The sequence below is a fragment of the Sapajus apella genome, unplaced genomic scaffold, assembly GCF_009761245.1.
Source record: "Sapajus apella isolate SASKATOON/1434 unplaced genomic scaffold, GSC_monkey_1.0 scaffold47, whole genome shotgun sequence".
NCBI lineage: Eukaryota > Metazoa > Chordata > Mammalia > Primates > Cebidae > Sapajus > Sapajus apella.
In genome coordinates, this window is record NW_022436987.1 from 5,384,041 (window position 1) to 5,407,823 (window position 23,783).

Below are 23,783 nucleotides of genomic sequence, written 5' to 3' on the forward strand. Positions count from 1 at the left end.
CACACACACACACACACACACACACACACACACACACACACACACACTATTTCAGACATTTTTTAAAAAATAAAAATAATTTTGATGTTCAATTTTAGAGCAAATGACCATATAAGATACAATTAACAGATACTAAGGACAACAATGGATACCCCAAAACATTTAAGTTATTTGTATATTTAAGTGGCACAAGAAAATTCAAAAACTGAAACTCTAATAGAGATAAGACACAAAAATCATTGATAATCGTAACTGGCTAAAAATAATAAAATATTAAAGTCAACAACTTTATTAAAGGCTCATAAAGTAATTCAAGTTTAGAGTCTTCTGTGACCAAACTTACATTTAATTTTCTGCCCTTTGAGCAGAGGTAGAATGAAGGAGGAGAGAGAGAGAGAAGAAAAAAAAGGATAAAAATTTAAGACAAAAGACATTGAGAAAGATAGAAGTAAAAAGGCAAAGGGCAAGAAAAAGGAATGTCAATCTCACTATAAGCAGGATCTTTGTCAGACTGATGGCAATGTGATTTTTGGAAGGCTGTCCTCTTCCCCAATATTAAATAAGAATAAGTGAAATAAATTATCAACTATTCATTTTTAGGGTTTAAGGACAAAATCTATTCTTTTTAAAATGGTTGACCATGAAACAACAAATAAATCATAGCAGTTGTTCTTATTTTTCTACTTTAGTGACAAATATGAAAATCTCAAGACATACAGAGTAAATGAATCTATTAATAAGTAGTTACAATGTAACAAAGAACTGTGTTGAGAGTTTTCCTAATGCTATCTTCTAATTTTTATCACTCAGACATTTTTCAATTTAGGTTAATAAAAATGAGGCGTAACTATATACAGGAGTAAGAAAGGTAAAAGAGCACATTTAAAAGTTCAACTTAATGTATTTCCAAGAAAATATAAACTATAGTTCAAGTTACACAAAATATGACTTCTAATTATGCTATGTGAAAGATGAACCCTGTGATAAAATTAACCTCATGACCCAAGAAAAGAATGGAATCTTGGGTGTCTAGAAGGCAGACCATGGGGACAATGCTTAACTAAACTAGGATCTTCCTTAAAACAAAAATATTTTTAAAATGCTTTCTCTTTCTCCATAAATTAAATTAACTGGAGGAGAGGGGAAGAGGAACAATTCTTCTCCATCTGTCTTTCTATTCTATTTACCTGAGACCCTCCAGCCGCTGGGACAAGGCAGGCACAAAGGTTTGCAACTAGACTTTCCAAGGAGACATTCAGGCTGTCCACATACACGGTATAAATCAAACCCAGGCAAGCCTGCAAAGAAATAGATGCATATAATTATCTCATGGAAAAAGCATTAAAAATAAATTGTTATGACATCTGCTCTAGGACAATTTCTCTTTGAACCTAGTAAAGTATATTATACAGTGAACATGGAATATATTTTAAGCAGCAAAAATTAAGTTTATTAAATTTTCTTTAGAACCAGAACCTCCAAATGAGCTTCTGAGATGAGTTTATAGAAAGCAGAAATCCATAATTTGTAAAACAGGTGTTTGTGCTCGGAAAACTACTCTAGCAAATCTGTAGGGCTAAAATTGTCTTTGCCTCAACTTTGTTAAACTCTAACTCTCAAGATAAAAACTTAGAAACTTTATCTTGTTTTGTGGTTCTTACAAATCTGGAATGCTTAATCTACAGAAAAATACAGCATGTGAATTATAAGAAAGGAATGCAAAACAGAGACAAGATTATAAGATTAAAACTGAGTTCAGAATAAGATTGGTGGTAAAACAGACATAATGCAATCTTTATGAATCTTTCAGTACAGCAAAATTTTTGACTCTGAAAATTTAATATTTGCTTGGAGTTATCCATTGTCATTGAAATACTGACACTAAATTAATTCTTTTAGAATATAAATAATCTCAATTTCCAGAAAAGTTTTACAGAAATTATATGTTAGTACAAATATTTACAAATGAATAAAAATTTCCTCTTGTGTTTGAAAATGCTGTGTTTGTAAAACAAGGAAATATCTGGAAGCAATATTTTATGACTACTTTGACAGAAGTATGATCAGAATTATTTGAAATCTAAAACACCTATCCTATTTACTTGAACCTGATTCCTCATGCATTTTACATTTACTATAGGTAATCAAATTATTTATTCAAGATTTATATGTTATGGATTCAACAAATGTGGGACCTATTTTATTTTATTTTTTATTTTTTATTTTTTATTGCATCTTAGGTTTTGGGGTACATGTGAAGAACATGCAAGATTGTTGCATAGGTACACACGTGGCAGTGTGATTTGCTGCCTTCCTCCCCTTCACCTATATCTGGCATTTCTCCCCATGCTATCTCTCCCCAACTGCCCACCCCCTGCTGTCCCTCCCCTATTTCCCCCCAACAGACCCCAGTGTGTAGTGCTCCCCTCCCTGTGTCCATGTGTTCTCATTGCTCAATACCTGCCTATGAGTGAGAACATGCAGTGTTTGATTTTCTGTTCTTGTGTCAGTTTGCTGAGAATGATGCTTTCCAGGTTCATCCATGTCCCTACAAAGGATATGAACTCATAGTTTTTGATGGCTGCATAATATTCCATGGTGTATATGTGCCACATTTTCCCTGTCCAGTCTATCATCGATGGGCATTTGGGTTGGTTCCAGGTCTTTGCTATTGTAAACTGTGCTGCAATGAACATTCGTGTGCATGTGTCCTTATAGTAGAACGATTTGTAATCCTTTGGATATATACCCAGTAATGGGATTGCTGGGTCAAATGGAATTTCTATTTCTAGGTCCTTGAGGAATCGCCACACTGTCTTCCACAATGGTTGAACTAATTTACACTCCCACCAACAGTGTAAAACTGTTCCTATTTCTCCACATCCTCTCCAGCATCTGTTGTTTCTAGATTTTTTAATGATCGCCATTCTAACTGGCATGAGATGGTATCTCAATGTAGTTTTTGATTTGCATTTCTCTAATGACCAGTGATGATGAGCATTTTTTCATATGTTTGTTGGCCTCATGAATGTCTTCTTTTGTAAAGTGTCTGTTCATATCCTTTGCCCACTTTTGAATGGGCTTGTTAGTTTTTTTCTTGTAAATCTGTTTTAGTTCTTTGTAAATTCTGGATATCAGCCCTTTGTCAGATGGGTAAACTGCAAAAATTTTTTCCCATTCTGTTGGTTGCCGATTCACTCTAATGACTGTTTCTTTTGCCGTGCAGAAGCTGTGGAGTTTGATTAGGTTGTGGGACCTATTTTAAAACAAACACTACATCCTTAGAAGTTTGAGTAGTCACATTAACTTATTCAAGTATTTATTTCATCCAACATGAAAATATTTCTTCTGTTCACGCTAACTGTATTCCATAGATGAATTCCTAAATCAATCAAACAATATTTTCAACCTAAGCAACTTGCACCATTGTTCACTCCAGAGACTGATACAATATCACAAATTAATAACTATGTGTTCTTACCCTAAAAATTTCTGGATAATCTAATCTGGATACCAACACCAGGCTTTTGGGAGCAAACACTTCTGCAGGCTGAATTAAACCAGACACTTCTGCTTCACCTTCTATCTCTTCCTTCTTTGTTCCCTAGAAAAAGAGACACTGAAATCAACAAACAGAAGGAATTTCCTAGGTTTGTAATTCACAAAAGATGAATATCACCTTAAATATAACTTATAGAAAATCAAAAAATATATATAATGAAAAAATCAAACTACAAATAAAGAATAGACTTTAAGAGCCATCTAAAAGGAAAGTAAAGAAATTATGAAGCAGGGAATACTTATTTCATTTTTGAAAAGCTACTTAAGCTCCAGATATATAGTACAACTATTTATTTCATTTTGTTTTTTCTACTTGTCTCAATCTTTCAAACAAGGATTCTAAGACTTACAGAATGCTCAGGCTCAATGCTCTTGGCAGTAAAGCACAATCAGCTCTGAATTGCTTTTGTTCATAAGCGACAATGCTGATGATATTCTGAGAAAAGAGAACTTTGGTTGTGTTTTTGAAACACGGTCTTCTCTGTCGCCCACGCTGGAGGGCAGTGTCACAATCACAGTTCAGTGCAGCCTCAACCTTCTGGGCTTAAGGGATCCTCCCATCTCTGCCTCCCAAGTGGCTGGAACCACAGGTGCACACTACTAGGTTATTTATTTTATTTTATTTTTTGTAGAGACACGGTCTCCCTATGTTGCCCAGCTGGTTTCAAACTCCTGAGCTCAAGTGATGCTCCTGCCTTCCTCTTCCAAAGTGCTGGATTACAGGGGTGAGCCATCATGCTTGACTGAGAGAACATTTTTACATACAAAACTAAATTTCAGAATGTACTTAATGTCACTAAACTGAATACATAAAAAGGGCTAAAATGGCATATCTTATATATTTTTTACCACAATAAAAACGGCTTACAACAATATACTAGTTTCAATGACTAAACACTGGTTAATAAACTTGAAAAAATATAATTCTCCCACTTAACAAACCACAAATCCTGATTCCCCTCTTTTTAAGAACCTATATCCCACTGTCAACAAGTTCTGATTTCTCACCACCTCTATTGCTATCATAACACTGTGAGCTACTATAATCTCTTGTGTGGATTCTTCCAACAGCCTCCCTTCATCTCCTTTATTCTTCTTTAGCCCCACTTTGCTTCCTTGCTGCTTGTTAAACACACTAGGCATGCCCCTATCTATTGCTCTATGCACTTCGTGTTATTCCTTTGCCTAAATGCTCTTTCCACAGATATCCTAATGACTCAGTTCCTCATCTCTTTTAGGTTTTCATTCAAGCATCTTCTGCTCTGATAAGCCTTTGCTGACAACATTATTTAAAACTGCAATGCCCTAACATTCTCTACCTGCTTTCTCTGCTTTAGTTTTCTCCATGGCACTGGTCACTCTATCCACTATGTTGGATATCCATTTTACATAGCTTGTTTTTCAGTTTGTCTGTCAACGCCACTAGTACATGCTCCATAAGAGGCCAAGATTTCTATTTCGTTCAATGGTAATTTCCCAGTTCCTAAAATAAGAGCTGGGCCCATAGTTGATACTTACTATTTATTCATTGCATACATGCATAAATATATTTTCTTGGCATAGTTTTTTGAGCGCTTTATCAAGGAAGTCTTTTCCCTGCTATCCATAGAGGCCAAGAATTATATTTTCTATTTCCTTTAGAGCTCATTTAGTTTCTAGGACAATGCAATATAATCAAGTATTAGATGTCTGTGGACTGCACCCATCCAAAGGGAATTATCTGTTTACTTTTTGTATGTATGATAAAGTCCATATGCTCTTGAAAGAGTTTCATTTATTACAAAGCAAAAACTACAATTAGGTTGGTTGGTTTCTGGAATCCTTAGAAATAATAAAAATGTGATGAATATAAATTTACCAAAGATTTCCACACTTAATGAATCATATTCTTCATGAATTACTAACAGATTCAAAATGACAAAAGAATGACTAAAAATCCTGGAAAAGATAAAGCTATCCACATTTTTATGAGATTGTGATAAATGCCCTAGAGTGCCATTAGAAGTCAGCAAGAATAAATAGATAACATTTCAAATATATGACCATTAACTTACTTTCACCAAAACACAAAATAGAATGCATTGGTAATTTCTTAAAGCTGCTCTTCAATTAAACACTCACCACAAGGAACAGTTGTTAACAAGAAAGAAAAAGGTCCAATAGAGTGAAAATCAGTATTAAGTAAAAATAATTTCATTTTTATTTATATCACTTTTTATTATAGATGTTGATTTTACTCTATAAATGTGCTGCAAATCCTAAAATATTATTGTTCTTAATTCCAATATCTCTCCTGTAAGAATGCACTACTCCAAGTTTAGAGAAAAATTCATAGGAATGTTTTCAAAGCAAAATGTACTGCCGTGATTTAAAAAAACCACACACACAAGAAATAAACCCCAAATTTATTAGGTAAAATAAGGTTTGTTCTAGAATGGTAATGTGATTATTTTTGATAAAATCTTTCTAGAAATAATTTATCATGTAAGAGGAATACTCCCTCTTCTATACAACCGCTAGATATATTCTGTGTAATAATTATATGACACCAGTTTTATTTGGTATGCGTTTTACAATGACAGATTTTTACCCATTGAAAAGATGTGACAAACTTAAAAATAAGCAGGAAATTCAAAACATAGTCTATGAGTGTGAGATATTCTAATAATGCTTCTAAATTTGATGTTTTACAGTATAAAAGTTACACATATTTTATCCAGCTGAACAATATTTTAAAGGCTTCACTAACTTAAGATTATTTCTTCTCATTAAATTGGCCTTTTAAAGATTATTCCTTATTTATAGTAAGTCTCATTAAAGATACAAATTTACCTTAAATCTAAATTATCTCACACTGACTTACAAGGTCAACACATACCATAACCACATGCCACAACTTGCCCATTTGTAGATATCTCTGCCTGCCAATTACTGCTATGAATTATATCTGCTAGTGAGATTCCCAGCTTCTGTGTAGCTCATATTATATGTAGTTCATAGTCTCTGTGCTACAATAATATGGAATAAATTAGTACTCATCATATCAATCTGGCCCAAAAGTGCTACTGCTCTTAAAACATATCCTGAGACAAAAAGTACTAGATTGCTGATTGCATGCAATAACTTCATGTAGCAGATCAGCAAAAGCTTTAGAAATTTTATCCTATCATTCAGGCTGAATACCTCAGCCTCCTCTTTGTTGTATCTTGATGCTTGATTTTAATATCAAAATAACTGTCAAGTCCTGACCTTTCTATGCTTAAAGGAACTGTTGCATCCAACATCTTCTCTGTGCTATGTTCATTTTTAACAATACCATATCATGCTAAAAACATTCCCATGGCATTTCTTTAAATAATCAGTTTTAAAAGGAGGATACAAGGAATTCCACAAGTAAAACATTTTCAGTCCTAAATTTTCTTTCTGAAATGTAATATATAGCAAGTGTACCATTATACAGAGTTGCCTCAGTCAAGCAATATAAGGACTTTAAAAATTTCCAGAATTGAAATAGTGGAACCTAAGCAGTTGCAAAATTCTGTAAGTTCTAAAACTGCCCCCAAAACCCTTCATTCCTTGCCAAATAATCTTTTAATCATGTAATCATGTTGACATGTCCACATAACCAAACCTGGTTTACCCTTTCATTGGTCTGGAAGGTAACGAATACTTAAGAAATATACATTTTAGGATAACAAATCTTCAAATAAACCAGGCCACTAGTCTTTAGTTCAGAATCAGGTTTACCTCTAGCAAAGAAAATAACCTGCAGATTTTCCCCTTCAATAGCAGAGCTCTGAAGCTCTATGGTACTCAGAAGGCAGAACAAATTCAAGTAATGGCCACGATATATTCACTCATAATGAATTCCGGTTTTAGTGGCACTAAAATAGGAAATGTTTCTCCTGGAACCTAACAGACATTATATAGCCAAAGGGTCTTCTAATCAAAGAATGTTGGAAACAATACATTAAAAGGGTTTCTTCACTGCAGGATTTCTCAAACTTTAATATGCAAATATTGTTTGTTCAATTTCAAGCAAAGGAAATATAGTATACAGTATTTGTCAAAATTATTGGACCTCTTCTTTATAGCACATCTAGAAGACCTAGTACCCTATGGAACACATATTGGGAAATGTTGTCATAAAGTATTCTAGGATACAAAGTGTTAAAACTTTGTTTAATGAGTATTAACATGGCATATTCAAACACTGCATAAAGAAATAGGACCTGGTTATAAACAAGTATCATGCAATAAATTCTACAACACACATTCATCTAAAAAGTACACTTTATTCAGAAGATGACCTGCAATAGTACTCTGCAAGTATATCTGCTATGAACAACAATAAAATATATCTTTAAAATCAGATATATTAACATGATAAAATAAAAAAAAATACAGTAGTGGAAGATATTTTAAATCTACACTACCTACTTCATTTTATAAATCAGTAATTACATGCCAAGAGAGATGAAATGGCTTGCCACGGTTATACAGATCATTAAAGGCATAATTGGGATCAACAAGCCAAGTCTTCTAACTCTTAAGCTACTTCTCTTTCCACTATCCTATACTCTTATATGTAACCTTGACAAGAAATAACATGTTAGTTCAAAAAAGCTGTTTAAGAAAGATAACATCTGAGAAGCCAAACTGTCTATCTGAAAAGATGTTCAGATTTGTTTTCCTTTAATTATATTTGAATGTAATAATCTTTGTTTTAAAATAAAATAGTAACAATACACAGTTCTCACTGCAGCCTTTCCTAGCCTGAAATTGTTGTCAAAATTTAAGAAAAAATATTTGATGTTGAAGGATTCTGGAAACTTATTCTCAAAAGTTTCTTCTGTTGTTTTAATGTCTTATATCATTTTAAGCATGTAGCATTACTTAATTGTAGTTAATTCCATGATAGTTTTTTCCTACAAAATACATCTGTGAGGGGCATAAAGGGAATTGTTAAGATTCAGCATTCTGTCCATCTGCCAATTATCATTTCAAAAAGGAGGAGAAGACAGACACTTTGGTAAAAAGCATAATCTTACTATCCATCCTCTAAGGAGAATCCCATGTAGATGCTTGCAAATGTTGTAAATTATCAAACTATAGAATAAACTCAGAATATACAAGTCTCCCAATTTTTTTTCTATGTGGATTATGTTACACATGCTAGTTTTCAATAGACTCTAACAAAGTCTAGTCCTTTTAAATAAAATCTAAGAATTAGTCTCTAGAATGCTATCAAGGGTAAAGTTCACTAAAATATCAGCAAGCCCAATTCCCAAATGCTGCTATTTCTAATGTTTAGTTCAATGAGGTGGATTACCATGGACTAAACACTTCTTGAAGGAACCAAGATTTTTCCAAAGAAAATAAATTCATCGAAGTTATTCATAATATTGACAAAACAGGAAATACATGTCCATCAGGGGATTAATTAAACTCACCCATATAGTGAATTAGATTATTGGAAGAAAATATGTCAAAAAATTTTTTTTCTATTGTCTCAAATTTTTTCCTGTATATTCTATGTTTTCTACAATGAGCATAGTTTACTATGATAAAGAGCAGGGGGGGAAGTACCAAAAAGTATTGGGTTGTAGTACTTCAGCTAAACCAATCCAAGGTTTTGTATGTGATTTTCTCCACTGTTTTACCACCTAGAGATGTATTTATAAATCCCTTTTTATTACTCCATTTTTCAGGTAATTCCTTAGTTGCTTGGAATTAACTATATGATACTATGTTTAAATTTATTTTGTTTTCTCAAATAGCTCGTCAACTATTTAAATAGCATTTGTTGAAATACACACATTCCATTGATTTATAAAGCTTCTATTGTCAGACACTGATCTTCTATACCCAATAGGGTCTGCTTCTGGACTGTCGTTTCTGTTCCCATAACTGTTTTTATCCTTGACACTTAATTCTTGAACCAATAACACATTGATATAATTTTTGCAGCTTTGTAGTATATGTTTTATTATTTGGTTCTTGGAAACAGAATCAAACATTTCAACTTGGCATTGTATGTCCCTAGGTAAGCCTCATCTGTAAAATGGAAATGCTAAAACCTACCAAATGGTGTTGTGTGAAAGTAAACTATATGTGAGTTAAATAAAATAGAATGAAATAAAGTGTAAAGCTTTTAGCACAGTACCCAGAACATATGACAACTTCAATTTATCATAAGCACTAAATCTTTTTTTCTTTTCACAAGCTTTTTGTTTGAATTGTCCTTTTTTCTTTCCCTTATTCTAGGTGTTAGCTGTTATTAAAAAGTCCACTGAGTCTTTCAAACTCTAATTTATTCCAGTTGCCCAGTCTGCAATTATTATCTATTTCACTGAGTGGTACTTAGCATATGGTACTTTGGAATGTTTTTGTACTTAACTCTTGCTTCTGCTTTCCAGGCTAGATTTGAAGCCCACTGAGATGTGAGAAACATATTTTATGCCTTCTATGTCTCTCCCTCTGTATTCCTTATTTCTCGAAATTACAAAATTAATTCCCTCTCTCTTTCTTTGATGACAATTTGCTGACAAACCAAATATCCTCACTGAGAACTGCGTAATTATCACTGATTCAGAGACAAGCATATAAACATATGCAATATTTTTAAAAGATATAGAACTTTAAATTTTAGATATTTAAAATTTTATATTTTTAAAATCATATTTTAAAATAATCAAAGTATGATTACTCTTTAGATAAGTCATAAAAGCCAATGTAAATCAGATTTTACTGATTACTTGAAAAAATTTAGGATCACATTACCTAGTTGAGTAATATTAGGAACATATTATCAAAAGTTTAATGCCAAAGTTTTGCTTATGATTAGTGACAGTTTTACTGTATCTTGGAAAGATAACAGAGCCAACATTTTTTAAGTTGCACAACCATATTTTGGATGGTGTATGTCCCTAAGTTCCCCCTCTTTAGGCTTCCAAATAATGTGTCATAGTATATTTAGTATGAAGTAATTCATACCAAACAAGAATTAAAAGATCTATTTTGAAATGATGATATGATCCAAAAAGAGAATAAAAACACATTTTTAAAAGGACGTAAACAGTTCACGCCAAAAAAGAGAACAACCTTACTGATGACCGAAAAAGAAACATCTTCTGGGTTCTATTTTTTTTTAATTCTGCTTCATTGTTTGTCCCTCTTTTGAACCAAGCCCAAAAGACATTAACTTATGTTTCCAGAAAAGTGGTCTTACAATTCTGACTAAGTACTTAAGTACAAGTATATAGAATCTAGCATTCTTGCAACCTATCTACATTTTCAGAATCTTGGAAAAAAACTCATATGAAACAAACTGTAATCTTTTACAAGGTGATCATAAAAAATAAATGATGACTTCTGGGTCCACTTAAAATGACAAGTGGGAAAATATCTTGAGTTAAAGAGAGAAATAACTTCTTGAAATACAAATTCAAACTAGACAAGAACCCAGATCTTAGTTTCTAGTGTTATTCCCTACTCAAAGGAGCCAAGGCTCCTTGAAGAAATGGCTGATTTCAAGGCAGAGGTTGGGAAGGACTAAAATGATCCTGGATCAACTTGTTAGGATGAAAAGTTAAAAAGTACTTTTTAAAAAAGAAGATCTGTGAAAAGAATACAGGAATCTGATTTGTCTGAGTGGTGCACACTGGTCAAATATGGGATAATTTGTGCATTAAAATGATAAAAACAATTAATGATTTATATATTATTGAAAAAAATGCTGATCTATGAGTTTGTAGTTAAAAAAGATAGGAAGGGAGAATTCTCACTTATAGTAAAAGGTCGACTGCTGACTGCTAAAAATAGAGGGAGAGTGGAGTTGGAAAAACATTTTTTGTTATCAGAATCAAAATTGGTATAGGAAAAAATCATTAGTAAATGCTGAAATCTAGGGGAACAGGACTGATGAATAGTAGGATTTTGCATAGTCTTAGAGTGTCTTCCAGGAGACTGATTATTAGTTGCAAACACAAAAATAACCACTATAAAGTAGAGAAATCCGACAATCATCTGACCAAGTTACCAAAATTAACATAATCAATGAGGAACAGATAGACATTGTATACTTCCAGATGCGTACTCTTAGAAGGACACCCTCAGAAGGAACACAGATTCGAACTGTTGATGCAGAGCCTGAAACTAACAATGAGAGAGACTGGAAAACACAAAAAGAAACATTCTATTAAAAATGGGAGTGAGAAGTTAAAATGTCAACGTTACAGACAAAGAAAGGCTGTACAACTATTGCAGATGAAAAGAGACAAAAGAGAAATGACAATTAAATGCAATGTATGTTAGTATGTACTGGATCCTGTACTGGAAGAAAAAAGGGAGGGGGGTACTATAAAGCACATTATTAGGTCAAATGATAAAACTGGAATATAGATAGAAGGTTTTATTATATTGATGTTAAATTTCCTGAGGTTAACAAGTTTACGTACTGTTCATATACCTCTGAAACATATACTAGAGAATTTAGGGTAAGGGGAAATGATACACGCAACTTTCTTTGATATGATTCAGAAAAAATAAACCCTGTGTGTGTGTATGGAGAAGGGGGGAGGAAAGATGGGAGGGGGAAGGGAAAAAGGGAGGAAGGAAGGGAAGGAAAGAAAGACCTCAAAATAAATCAATAGGGCAAAATATTAACAATAGGTGAATATTAGTAAAGGCTATATACATGTTTGCACTACTCCTGCAACTTTTCTATAAGCTTAAAATTATTTCCAAATTAAAAGTTTGAAAAATACCCAAGAATTCCTAGAACCTTTTTATAAACACCTGCTATTAATATAATGTCAATATATTGCCTTTCTGTCAGTTTGTCTAGAAGAAGAGGGGTGGGTAGTGAAGAAAAGAGGGAGAATCTAAATGATTATAGTTTCATTAGATAATTCAAGGGAGTTATGAAGCAATACCCTCAAGAATATGTAAATAACAGAAAACGCTGAATTCTCAGCATTAACTTAAATGCTAAAGACCAACAGAAAAATGAAAGGCCAAGTAAAAGAGATAGAGTGGTGCTTAGACTAGAGAACACTCTCTAACTGATTCAGATTGAATTGACCAAAATGAGAATTTGATTAGCTATTTGGTGGCAACATACATATAAACATTATCCAGGGGAGAGGACACTAAGTCACAGACTTAAAGTTTTCTGTCTTCATTGATAACATACAGCAACCTCTAATTTCAAATATAAGCAATAGGCTATGTTAGTCTGATGCTCTTTTTTTCATTTTTTTAAATCATATACTTGATGTTTAGGAATAGATCAAAATAGTCTTTAAGCATTTCACATCAAATATCCCTTAGCCTGATTCCATAATCAAAATTCCAGACTTTGATATGGCTTTCTACTAAGATCCAATGACAGGGAGACAATGTGCTGATAATGCATATTTTGTTCTACAGGCATTATCAGCACTTTTAACATTTCCTGTAAATTAGTAACCTAGCATGTTGGTTTTAATACATCAGTCTAATGAACTTGAAAAATGAGTCTTCATCGTGGAAGGTAATTTGTCTCCTCTTGTACTGAAAAAAAAAAGATTTCTGCATCCAGGAAATTCAGATCTTAGAGTTTAATAAAAATAATCAAAACTAACAAATGCTCCTTTGTTAGGTCATTTCAGAAAATAGGCCAATCTTTTCCACCCAGTAGTGAAACTGTATATGTAGCAGAAACTACAGCAGGTTATGCAAACTGGCTTACTTAATATCCTGCAAACCCCTTTATAGTTTCCTTCTTGTATTATAGAGCCTGGAAAGAAAAATCACCAATACCAACACCAACACCACCATTAACAAAAAAACTACACTTTTTGGAGCAAGATGGGCTCTGTATGTAATCTTACTTCCACCAAATAAACAACTCATGTGAAACTTAAAAGCAGAAGTCAGCAGTGTGTGAGACTAAAGCAGAAGTCAGCAGTGTGAATATATGCAGGAGAATGGATATTCTAGCACAACTGTGGTGAAGGTTATAATGTTTGATATATATCCAGTACCATAAGTGCCATTTGTTAAAAGGTGGAAGGAATATGCTTTCTAAGAGAATAGCGCCAACCTGGGCTATTCCTAGAACCCTAAATTGGTTCCCCAATCGTCCCTCACCCCTAAAATTTCATAAGTTGCCCAATACTTTGTTATGACTCCTTTTCTGCTTAGAGGAATAGATCCAGTAGTGTGACACTAAGAACTTCAACCAATAGTCTGAAAGAGCAATTATTTTATATATCTTCATAGTTCTACCTTATGAATTTCTGCCTGATCATGTTGATAATACTACCACTAAGAAGAATGAGTTAACATTTGGGTGCTTAAACAATAATGTCAAGCATTGTAATAATGATTTGCAAACACTGTGAGTAAATGTTCCACATTCTATGAAAGACCTCCCAGGAGAAGGGCTGGCAAGGAAAATCACAGGTTCACCAAGAGAAGAAATTAATATTCTTAATAAACAAATTCAAAGATACACTTTTTTAGAAATACTCAGATTAGGATCAATGTCTTGAAAAAGGACAATTAAACCTGGAAAGTAATTTAAACGTGTTGCTCTCCTCTCCAACCTTAAACATAAAAATTTCCTCATGCTTCTTAAGCCAGCCCATAAAACTCAAACGTGCAGTTTTAACAAAAATATGGCATATAAAAACATTTCTAAATGTTGTACCTTTGACTGTATTTTAGCTAGAAAGGTTTTCGTACCTGAAGATTGATCTCTGCCTCATAGAAGGTTAGGCATGAGCAGTAATGTCGATCTGAGTCAATATCTGTCAGGACAACCACAAAGAACGTTGGCTGCTTCCTCTCTCTGGACAGCTGCCACCCACCAGGCTGACAAAACTAAATGAAATCAGAAAAAAAAAAAAACAACTGTAACATTTAAAAATAATAAAAATTCATTATTAATCTCTGAGAAATGTTAAATGTTTGCCCATTTTTAAAAATTTCTACCTGATGTATGTCTCTAAAGCAAACATTAAAAAAAAGTTCATGTACAGGTTCACAATGTTGAAAACTTTCACCAATGTGCATACATATTTTATTAAGACAGCCTAGGTTTCCCACAGATGCCACTGTGGGGTACCATTTCTGAGATCTAGTTTGGCATATGTAGGAACACCGCATCAAAATGAAGGACTTACCCCTAACTATGAGAACAAATCATGGAATACATTAGAAATCAAGTGTAAAATATGTATCACTGAGGGAAAACGGATTTTAAAATTTCCATATGAATCTAAGGGTCTTCAATTCATTACAAAAAAAAAAGAGAGAGAGATATCTTGTTCAGCAAGGCAGACCACATTCTTATCCATAAAACATAGTTTAACAAATTTAAAGAAGAGAAATCATACAACGTCTGCTGTTAGAGCATGATAGAAAAACTAGAAATCAATAACAGAAAGATAGCTGCAAATCCAACAATACTTTTTTTTTTTTTTTTTTGAGATAGTGTCTTGTTCTGTCACTCAGGCTGGAGTGCAGTGGCATGATCACAGCTTACCTTAACCTCAACCTCCTGGGCTCAAGGGATTCTCTCATCTCAGCCTTCTGAGTAGCTGGACTACAGGCGCCTACTAGCATATCTGCCTAATATTTTTTAATTTTTTGTAAAGAAAGGGTCTTTCCATGATGTTCAGGCTGGTCTCGAACTCCTGGGCTCAAGCAATTCTCTTGCCTCAGCCTCCCACAGTGCCAAGATTACGGGCATGAGCTACTGCACCCAGCCAAACAACACTTTTTAAATAACACAAGTCAAAAGATGAAATCTCAATAGAAATATAAAAGATATTTTGAGCTAACTGAAAATGAAAATCCAACATCAGAATTTGTGGGATGTGGTGAAAGCAGTGCTTATAGAAAAATTTGCATCACTTAATGCACATATTAGAAGAGAAGAACGATCTAAAGTCCATAATTTAGGCTTTGACCTTTGGAAACTAGAAAAGAGCAAATTACATCTAGAGTAAGCAGATAAAGAAAATAAAACTTAGAATTGAAATCAGTGATACTGAAAACAGAAAATTGGAAGAGAAAAATCAGTAAAATAAAAAATTGCTTATTTGAAAAGCTCAGTAAGCCTCCAGCCAGTCTAATTAAGAAAAAGCAAGGCACAAATTACTAACACATAAAATGAGAGGGGACATCACTACAGATTGTTCTGAGGGGGAGACGCGCAAAGGGAGAAGAAAAGGCACATACACAAAAGATACCTTTAAGGGTAAACAAGCTTTATCCCATGTAAATGGCAATGCAGATATAATAAGCAAATGACATAATGAGCAAGTTAATATGATAAGCCAATTGATATAACAAGCAAATGATATAATAAGCAAATTGCAATGGGAAGAGGAGAAGGGAAAATAGATACATATATATTTACACTCACCAGACTAAGGAGGATTAACCACCAGACTGGCAAGCAACAGCCTGGGTTCCAGAGTTGGACACTGTACTCACCAGACTATAGAGGATTCACCACCAGACTGTGAAGCAACAGACTGGGCTCCAGAGTCAGCCACTCATCCGTGCACAGACAAGGAGAGGTCTCATGAAGCTTTGGTGTAGTCTGGGACCCTAGTTCTTTTTGTAACGACTTGTTTGGTATGAGGTCCAGTCACGAGGGCCCTTCGTGACTGGGCTCAAGAAACACAAAAAGGTCAACTTGTTTTTGCAATTGTTCATTGTTTTTTTATTTTATTTTTTTATTTTTTTTTTGAGACAAGTCTTGCTCTGTTGCCCAGGCTGGAGTACAGTAGCGCGATCTTGGCTCACTGCAAACTCTACCTCCTGGGTTCAAGCAATTCTCCAGTCTCAGCCTCCTGAGTAGCCGGGATTACTGGTGTCCATCACCACACCCAGCTAATTTTTGTATTTTTAGTAGAGATGGAGTGTCGCAATGTTGACCAGGCTGGTCTTGAACTCCTGACCTCAAGTGATCTGCCTTCCTTGGCCTCCTAAAGGGTTTGTATTACAGGCTCAAGCCACCAGGCCCCACCTACTGTTTTCCAATAACTAAGGTATAGAAATAGATTGAAATAAAGATTTCTCCGAAACCGTACTGGATGAGGCCTCAAGGGGCTCACACAACCTGTTCCAGGATTTGGTGACCATTGTTTGTGCCCATGTTCAATTGAGTTCAAATTTAATATTTAACTTTTCCTCCACACAGATCCCATGAACTTTTAAAAGATAATCAATGTATATTATTGGACAACTTTATGCCTACAGCTTTGATAATGTAGATGAAATGTACAAATTTCTTGAAAGACATAATCTGCAAAAACTCACATAAATGAACAATCCGAATAGTCCCATGTTGTTACAGAAACTGAACAAATAATTAATAACTTTCCAAAACAGAAAGCATTAAGCCCAGATGGATTCACTGGTGAATTCTTTTAAACGTTTGAGGAAGAAGTTACAGTTAGCCCTTTGTATCTGTGGATTCTACATCTGTGGATTCAACCAGCCATGAATCAAAAATATATATTAAAAAAAGAAAAATAACAATACAACAATAAAAATAGTATATATAAAAATCCAGTATAGTAGCTATTTATATAACATTGTCTTAGGTATAAGTAATCTAGAGATGATTTAAAATATACAGGAGGATATGCATGAGTTATATGCACATACCATAATATTTAATATAAGACATTTGAGCATCCTCAGATTTTGATATGTGTTGGGGGATCCTGGAATCAATCCCCTGCAGATACCAAAGAACAACTGTTTACCAATTATCTGCAACCTCTTTCAAAAAACAGAAGCAAACAGAATACTTTCTCATTCTATGATGCCAGCACTACACTAATACCAAAACCAGATAAAGACATTAACAGAAATAAAAAACTGACCAATATTCGCTCATAAGCATACAAGCAAAAATATTCCACAAAATATCATTGAGTTGAATTCAACAATGTATAAAAAGAACATCATGACCAAGCAGAATTCATCCAAGGTAGGCAAGGCTGGTTAACCATTCAAAAATCAATTAAAGCAGTACAGCATATCAACAGGCTAAAGAAGAATACTCATTTGGTCATACCAATAGATGTAGAGAATGCCATCTGACACAATCCAACACCTATTGATGACAAGCAATCTCGGTACACTAAAAGTAGAGGGAAACTTCCTCAACTTCAAAAAGAATATCTTTCAAAACGAAAAAAATCTCCCATGGCTAATATCATACTTAAAGATGAAAAACTCAGAGCTTTCCGAGTCTGATCAGGGGAATAAAGTAAGGATGCCCCTCCTCTCACTACTGCTTCTCAATATTATCCTAGAAGTCCTAGTTAATGCAATTAAATGAAAAGGAAATAAAAGTATCCATATTGGGAGGAAAGAAACAAAATTGTTTTTGTTCACAGACATGATTGTATACACAGAAAATCTGAAAGAAAGGACAAAAAAAGGCCGGGTGCGGTGGCTCACACCTGTAATCCCAGGACTTTGGGAGGCCAAGGCGGGCGGATCATCAGGTCAAGAGATCGAGACCATCCTGGCCACCATGGTGAAACCCCGTCTCTACTAAAAATACAAAAATTAGCTGGGCGTGGTGGCATGCACCTGTAGTCCCAGCTACTCGGGAGGCTGAGGCAGGAGAATTGCTTGAACCCAGGAGGCAGAGGTTGCAGTGAGCCGAGATCGCACCACTGCACTCCAGCCTGGCACCTGGCAACAGAGCAAGACTCTGTCTCAAAAAAAAGAAAGGACAAAAAAAAAAACAAAAAACCCAACACTCCTGGAACTAATAAGAAATTAATGGAAAGCTCTAGGATACAAAGTTAATATATAAAAATCAATCACTTTTCCTATATGCCAGCAATAAACAAGTGGAATCTGAGGCAAAAACATAATACCATTTACATTAGCATGCTACTAAATGAAATAATTCAGTATACATTGAATAAAATATGCAAAAGATCTTTATGAGGAAAACTATAAAACTCTGATGAAAAAAAATCAAAGAACTAAATAAATGAAGAGAGATTTCATGTTCATGGATAGGAAGACTCAATACTGACAAATTGTCAGTTTGTCCCACTTTGATCCACAGATTCAACATAATTCCAATAAAAATCCCAGCAAGTTATTATATGGATATTTACCAAATGATCCTAAAGTTTATAAAGAGAGGCAAAAGATCCAGGATTACCAACACAATATTGAAGGAGAAAAACAGTTGGGGGACTGACACTAACAAACTTTGAGACTTACCAGGAAGCTATAGTAAACAGGACAGTGTGGTACTGGTAAAAGAACAGGCAAAGAGATCAATGAAACAGAATAAAGAACCCAGAAGTAGACTCACATAAATACATTCAACTGACCTTACATACACATGCAAAGTGCTTAGAGTAGCCCCTGGCATATAATCCAAATGATGTAAATGTTAGTTCTTATGATCATTACCCTCTTTGATCCAACCCATTTTAATATCACCATCTCTTTGACATTTTCATCTTTTGTACAGACTTTTTCCAAAACTGGCTTCTCCTTTCACTGTCTCATTGCCCACCTTGTATGAGTCTAGAGACATCAGAAAAAATCTATATGATTTCCTACAATTGCAGAGGGATGTTAATCATGTTCACAGTTTCTCTAGAGAAAGGCTGAACCACACATTAATAAGCAAATCTGTAAAAAGATTTCTAATACATATTTAGTTTAAAATAGCACTTTATTCAAAATATTATTGATCACTTAAGGATCATTTATTCTATGAGGTCTTCCTTGAAACTTCCTAGCTTCTCTAGTCCTCTCCAAACCAAAGAATCAGGCCAGGCTGTTCCTCTACTATAATCCAAAACCATCTTCATTACGAATAACAACAGTAATAATAACTTATCCTTCTCTATATTCCCCTAGAACTTATCTATTAATACTAATCTGGTCGAGAAAAGTCTACATCATTGTTTTTAACTTTATATGTCCCTTGGTATCTGTGGGGGATTGACTCCAGGTCCCCTCACTAATATAAAAATGTACAAATGATAATCAAGTCCCACAGTCAGCTCTTAGGAACCTATGGATATGAAAAGTTGGCCCTTGATATCCATGTATTTTTCTCTCAATAACCCATCTATACTAAACTCCTTCTTGTGATGATGTGAGATGATTAATGCTTTCATGATGAGAAGAAAGGTGAATGACATAAACACTGTGATGTAGCTATAGGCTACTATTGACCTTCTCATGGTAAATCAAGTAAGATGGGTACTAAGTGACTAATGGGTGCATAGTGTATACAGTATAGATATGCTGGAAAAAGGGATGATGCACACCCCAGGTGGGATGGGGTGAGATTTCATAATACTATTCAGATAGTGCGCAATTTAAAACCAATGAGTTGTTTGTTTCTGGAATTTTCCACTTAATATTTTTGGAAATCAGTTTACCATGGGTAAATAACCACAGAAAGCAAAACTATGGATAAGTGGGGAACTAAAGTAGATCTATTACTTAAATGAGCAGTCAGATATTTTGCTGCCTAAAGCTAGAAAAAAATAACTATTAATGTGCCCACTTTCCTCAAATGCTTTGCACATACAGGCAATGTAAGAAAAATATAACAGAATCACAAAAAATGTCCATAGCATTATTTGACTAAATTGAATGATCTATTGAAGGTGAAATATTATAGAAGGTTCTCAATATTTCCCAAGACCTTCATCTGCATCCATATTATAGCTTGCTGAGCCATGTTTTATTATATAACCCTTAAATTAAAAAATGTGTCTCTTTTTAAAAAGCCTGTAAGAAAATTCCTTCTTCTAACAGAAAATAATAAACACATAACATCCGGAAAAATAACATGAGAGTTTAGGTAGTAAGACCACTTTGGTTACTTAAATAGCCTCATAAATATGTTAGTTTACACTATAAGGGGAATTCTGTGATTTAAAAAAAGTATTAACCTTAAAACTTTTGGGCAATTCCAAGGACCAATTTTCAGAACCAATAGACTTCTTCAAAACTCAGCTTAATATGACCACAACTCAAATTGTATAGTGATTAATGATTGACCTGGTCAGATTTTCTAAATTTTACTATATTTTTGACAAAGATAGTTAACTAGACACTCGTTACATATGAGATCCTCTATTTCACACATAAATGACATTCAATATACTGTGCATTTAAAATACCACTAAAATCATACTCTATGGAAAGTTTTGAATTCCATATTCCCAAATAAAATACACTAACATAGAAATAGAAAAATAGCAATAATTCACACAATTGAGCTTACAAATATGTTTTCTCAAAGGATGAAAAGAAACGACCCTAACCTGCAGTTAAATGTCTCTTTTTCAAATTCACTGTATCATAAGATTACACAATAACAGATTTTGGGGTATCAGAATACAAGCCCACATTTTAACGAGAAGTACTCCTCATAGAATTTGGATGAGAAATGTCATAATGCCAGCTGGTTTAGTCATTTCCATTCTTAACTAAAAATGTGTTGAAGAAATAAACAACGAGGATGTGGACATTACAATTCTTGAACCTGGGTTTAAGTCACACTTCTGACAGGAATGTGAGAAAATGTTTAGACAGCTGGAAATAGAGTAGTCACTAAAAGATTGTAAGCAGAATGATAAGCATTAAACAAACAGGATAAAAATCAGAATTTTTCACTCCCCAGTGTCTTTATAGGCAAACAGGAAAAATAAAAAAAAGCTATCACAGGTGCAAAACCCAAAATGTTTAGAATTGACTGTCATAACAGACTGACCTAACACTGCACCCTCTTTTCAAGTTACTGAGAAAACACACATATTTGTAGTAACAAAACATATCACATAGGCTGACAAATAGTTACTATTTTCACACATGCATGAGTGTATGAGCAATGATGTATGTTTCCGACAACTCCCTTCTACCTTGACCTCATCATTTCATTTCACACATACCATGCCCGTCAAAATTTTATAACATATCTGGGAACAGGCAATGGGGGAATCCTTTTCAGGATGTTATTCTGTCTTGGTTCATCTCTGGTTTTCTTTAAGAACTTGGTATATTTCAAGGTTGCAAAGTTGGAATTGTCAGACATTGCTAAATTCCATATGCTAATGCATTACAAATACCCACTTTGTTTACTTGATTGTTTGTTCAATTGCCCACATGTATGAAGTAGATAATTTGCAAATAGACCACCCATCTGCAAATAGAAGGTATATGCTAATATAATAATCTCAAAGGTTTGCAAGACACTTTATATATAACCATATCTCACAAGACTTATTTTACAAACAATAAAACCAAGACTATTGGATATTAAGGTCATAAAGAGTTTGTGACACTGGCAGGACTTGAATTCAAGTCTCTCCATCTCTACAAACCATGTTCTTTTACTTCTAAATTATCTTCATAAATCACTTTATGCATATTATTTTATGCTAATATAAATACATGGCAGAAAAACTTAAGAAATAAAATGAAAGTGAAACAAATTTTGTAACATGTAACATTTCCTAGCTACCAGAAGAGGGTGTGTGTGTGTGTGTGTGTGTGTGTGTATGCGTATGCAAAAGGGGACATATTGTGTATATATAGTTATGAATCCTGTTTTTTCCACTTCCTATAACATGTATTTTTCCTATGTATTTATATATTTTTAACATATTTATTTTTAATAACTGAATATTATACTGTCATGTAGATATACATAAAATACCATAACCGATTCCCTATTGTTGGTTAAGATGTTTATTTTTTTATAATTAATGCTGAAATAAGCATAGTATTATATAAATATTTCCAGACATGTTTATTTTCTCAGGGAAATAGAACTGGTTTTGTACAGCATGTACAAGTTGAGCACAAAAATGTTTAATTACCCTTGAATTACTTTTTAAAGGCTAAGCAACCCCAAAGTTGTTTTGTTTTTGCTGATACATTTCTAAAGAGGATAGAAAATAAGTGATAACAAAGAACTGTTATTATAAACTATATTCAGACCAAAGAAGGACTCATTTGTGAATAAATAGAAGCTTTAGGTGACTGAAGTCTGTGCCAAGCCAGGCCAGGGCTTTGTGTGCTCTGTATATTATATAGATATTATTGAAAAGTTTGAAAAAAGATCCAGCGTGGTGGCTCATGCATGTAATCCTGGATCACTTGAGCCTAGTAGTAAGAGGCTCCAATGAACAGAGATCGCACCACTACACTTTGGCCTTGGTGATGGAGTGAGTCCCTGCCTCGAAAAAAAAAAATTAGCCAAACCTAGTGGCATGCACCTGTAATCCCAACTACTCAGGACGCTGAGGTAGGAGGATTAATTGAGCCCATGAGGTTGAGGCTGCAGAGAGCTGTGATCATGCCACTACACAAGCCTGAGTGACAGAGCAAGATTCTGTCTTTCTACCAAAAAAAAAAAAAAAAAAAAAGTTCAGAGAAAACATAGTGGGCATAAGACTTTGGTAAAGAAGTCAATGTAAGAGTTTGTGAAATGTCAAACATAACATTTTACGGAATAACGCATGTCACATATGTGCCCAATTTTAATAAGCAGCTTTTGATAGAGCATATACTTAAAAGGGACTATCCAACATTATTTGCTTAAAATGGAGGCTTAATTAAAATGGGTCACCTATATTGCTTTTGGTAAAAATACATCCAGATATTTGATCTGCACATGTACCCCAGAACCTAAAGTACAATTTAAAAAAAGAAAAAAAAATACATCCAGATAACTTATTACTACTATGCAACATTTGCATTGTCCTCATCACTATAATAAATTTTTCATTGTGTGTAAGATAATATGATTGTCTGCCTAAATAATACCTACAAACTGACTAAACACTGTTTGAATTAGTAAGAGTTTAGGAAGGCAGAAATACAAACATACACAAATCAAAAGTTTTCTTTGACATCAGCAATAAGCAATTAGAAAAAAGATCCTATTCATAATTTTAATATGTTCTCAAAGACACAGGATAAGCTAACCTAACTTCTAAGTTTTGAATATTCTGGTATTATCAGTCTCATGAACAGATTAAGGCTTTAAATATAAAAGTTTCATAACTAAGACCCCAAAAATAAATGCAACAAAAACAAAAATAAATGAAGGGGGCCTAACTGAACTAAAAAAGCTTCTGCATTAGCAAAATAGTGAGCAGACAACTTACAAAAAATATTTTTAAACTATGGATCTGACAAAGACT

General features: G+C 33.9%; 1 protein-coding gene across 2 annotated transcripts in view; it reads right to left on the reverse strand.

Moving 5' to 3' along the window:
* The window catches only part of SBF2 (SET binding factor 2), a 479,501-nt gene that overhangs the window by 257,908 nt on the left and 197,810 nt on the right, over window positions 1-23,783 (reverse strand). For both annotated transcript variants that reach the window (XM_032241013.1, XM_032241012.1), the window contains exons 3-5: window positions 14,293-14,430; window positions 3,482-3,604; window positions 1,188-1,298 (exon numbers count right to left, since the gene is read on the reverse strand). In XM_032241013.1, coding sequence (XP_032096904.1) covers window positions 1,188-1,298; window positions 3,482-3,604; window positions 14,293-14,430 — 372 coding nt within the window. The remainder of the gene's footprint in view (window positions 1-1,187; window positions 1,299-3,481; window positions 3,605-14,292; window positions 14,431-23,783) is intronic.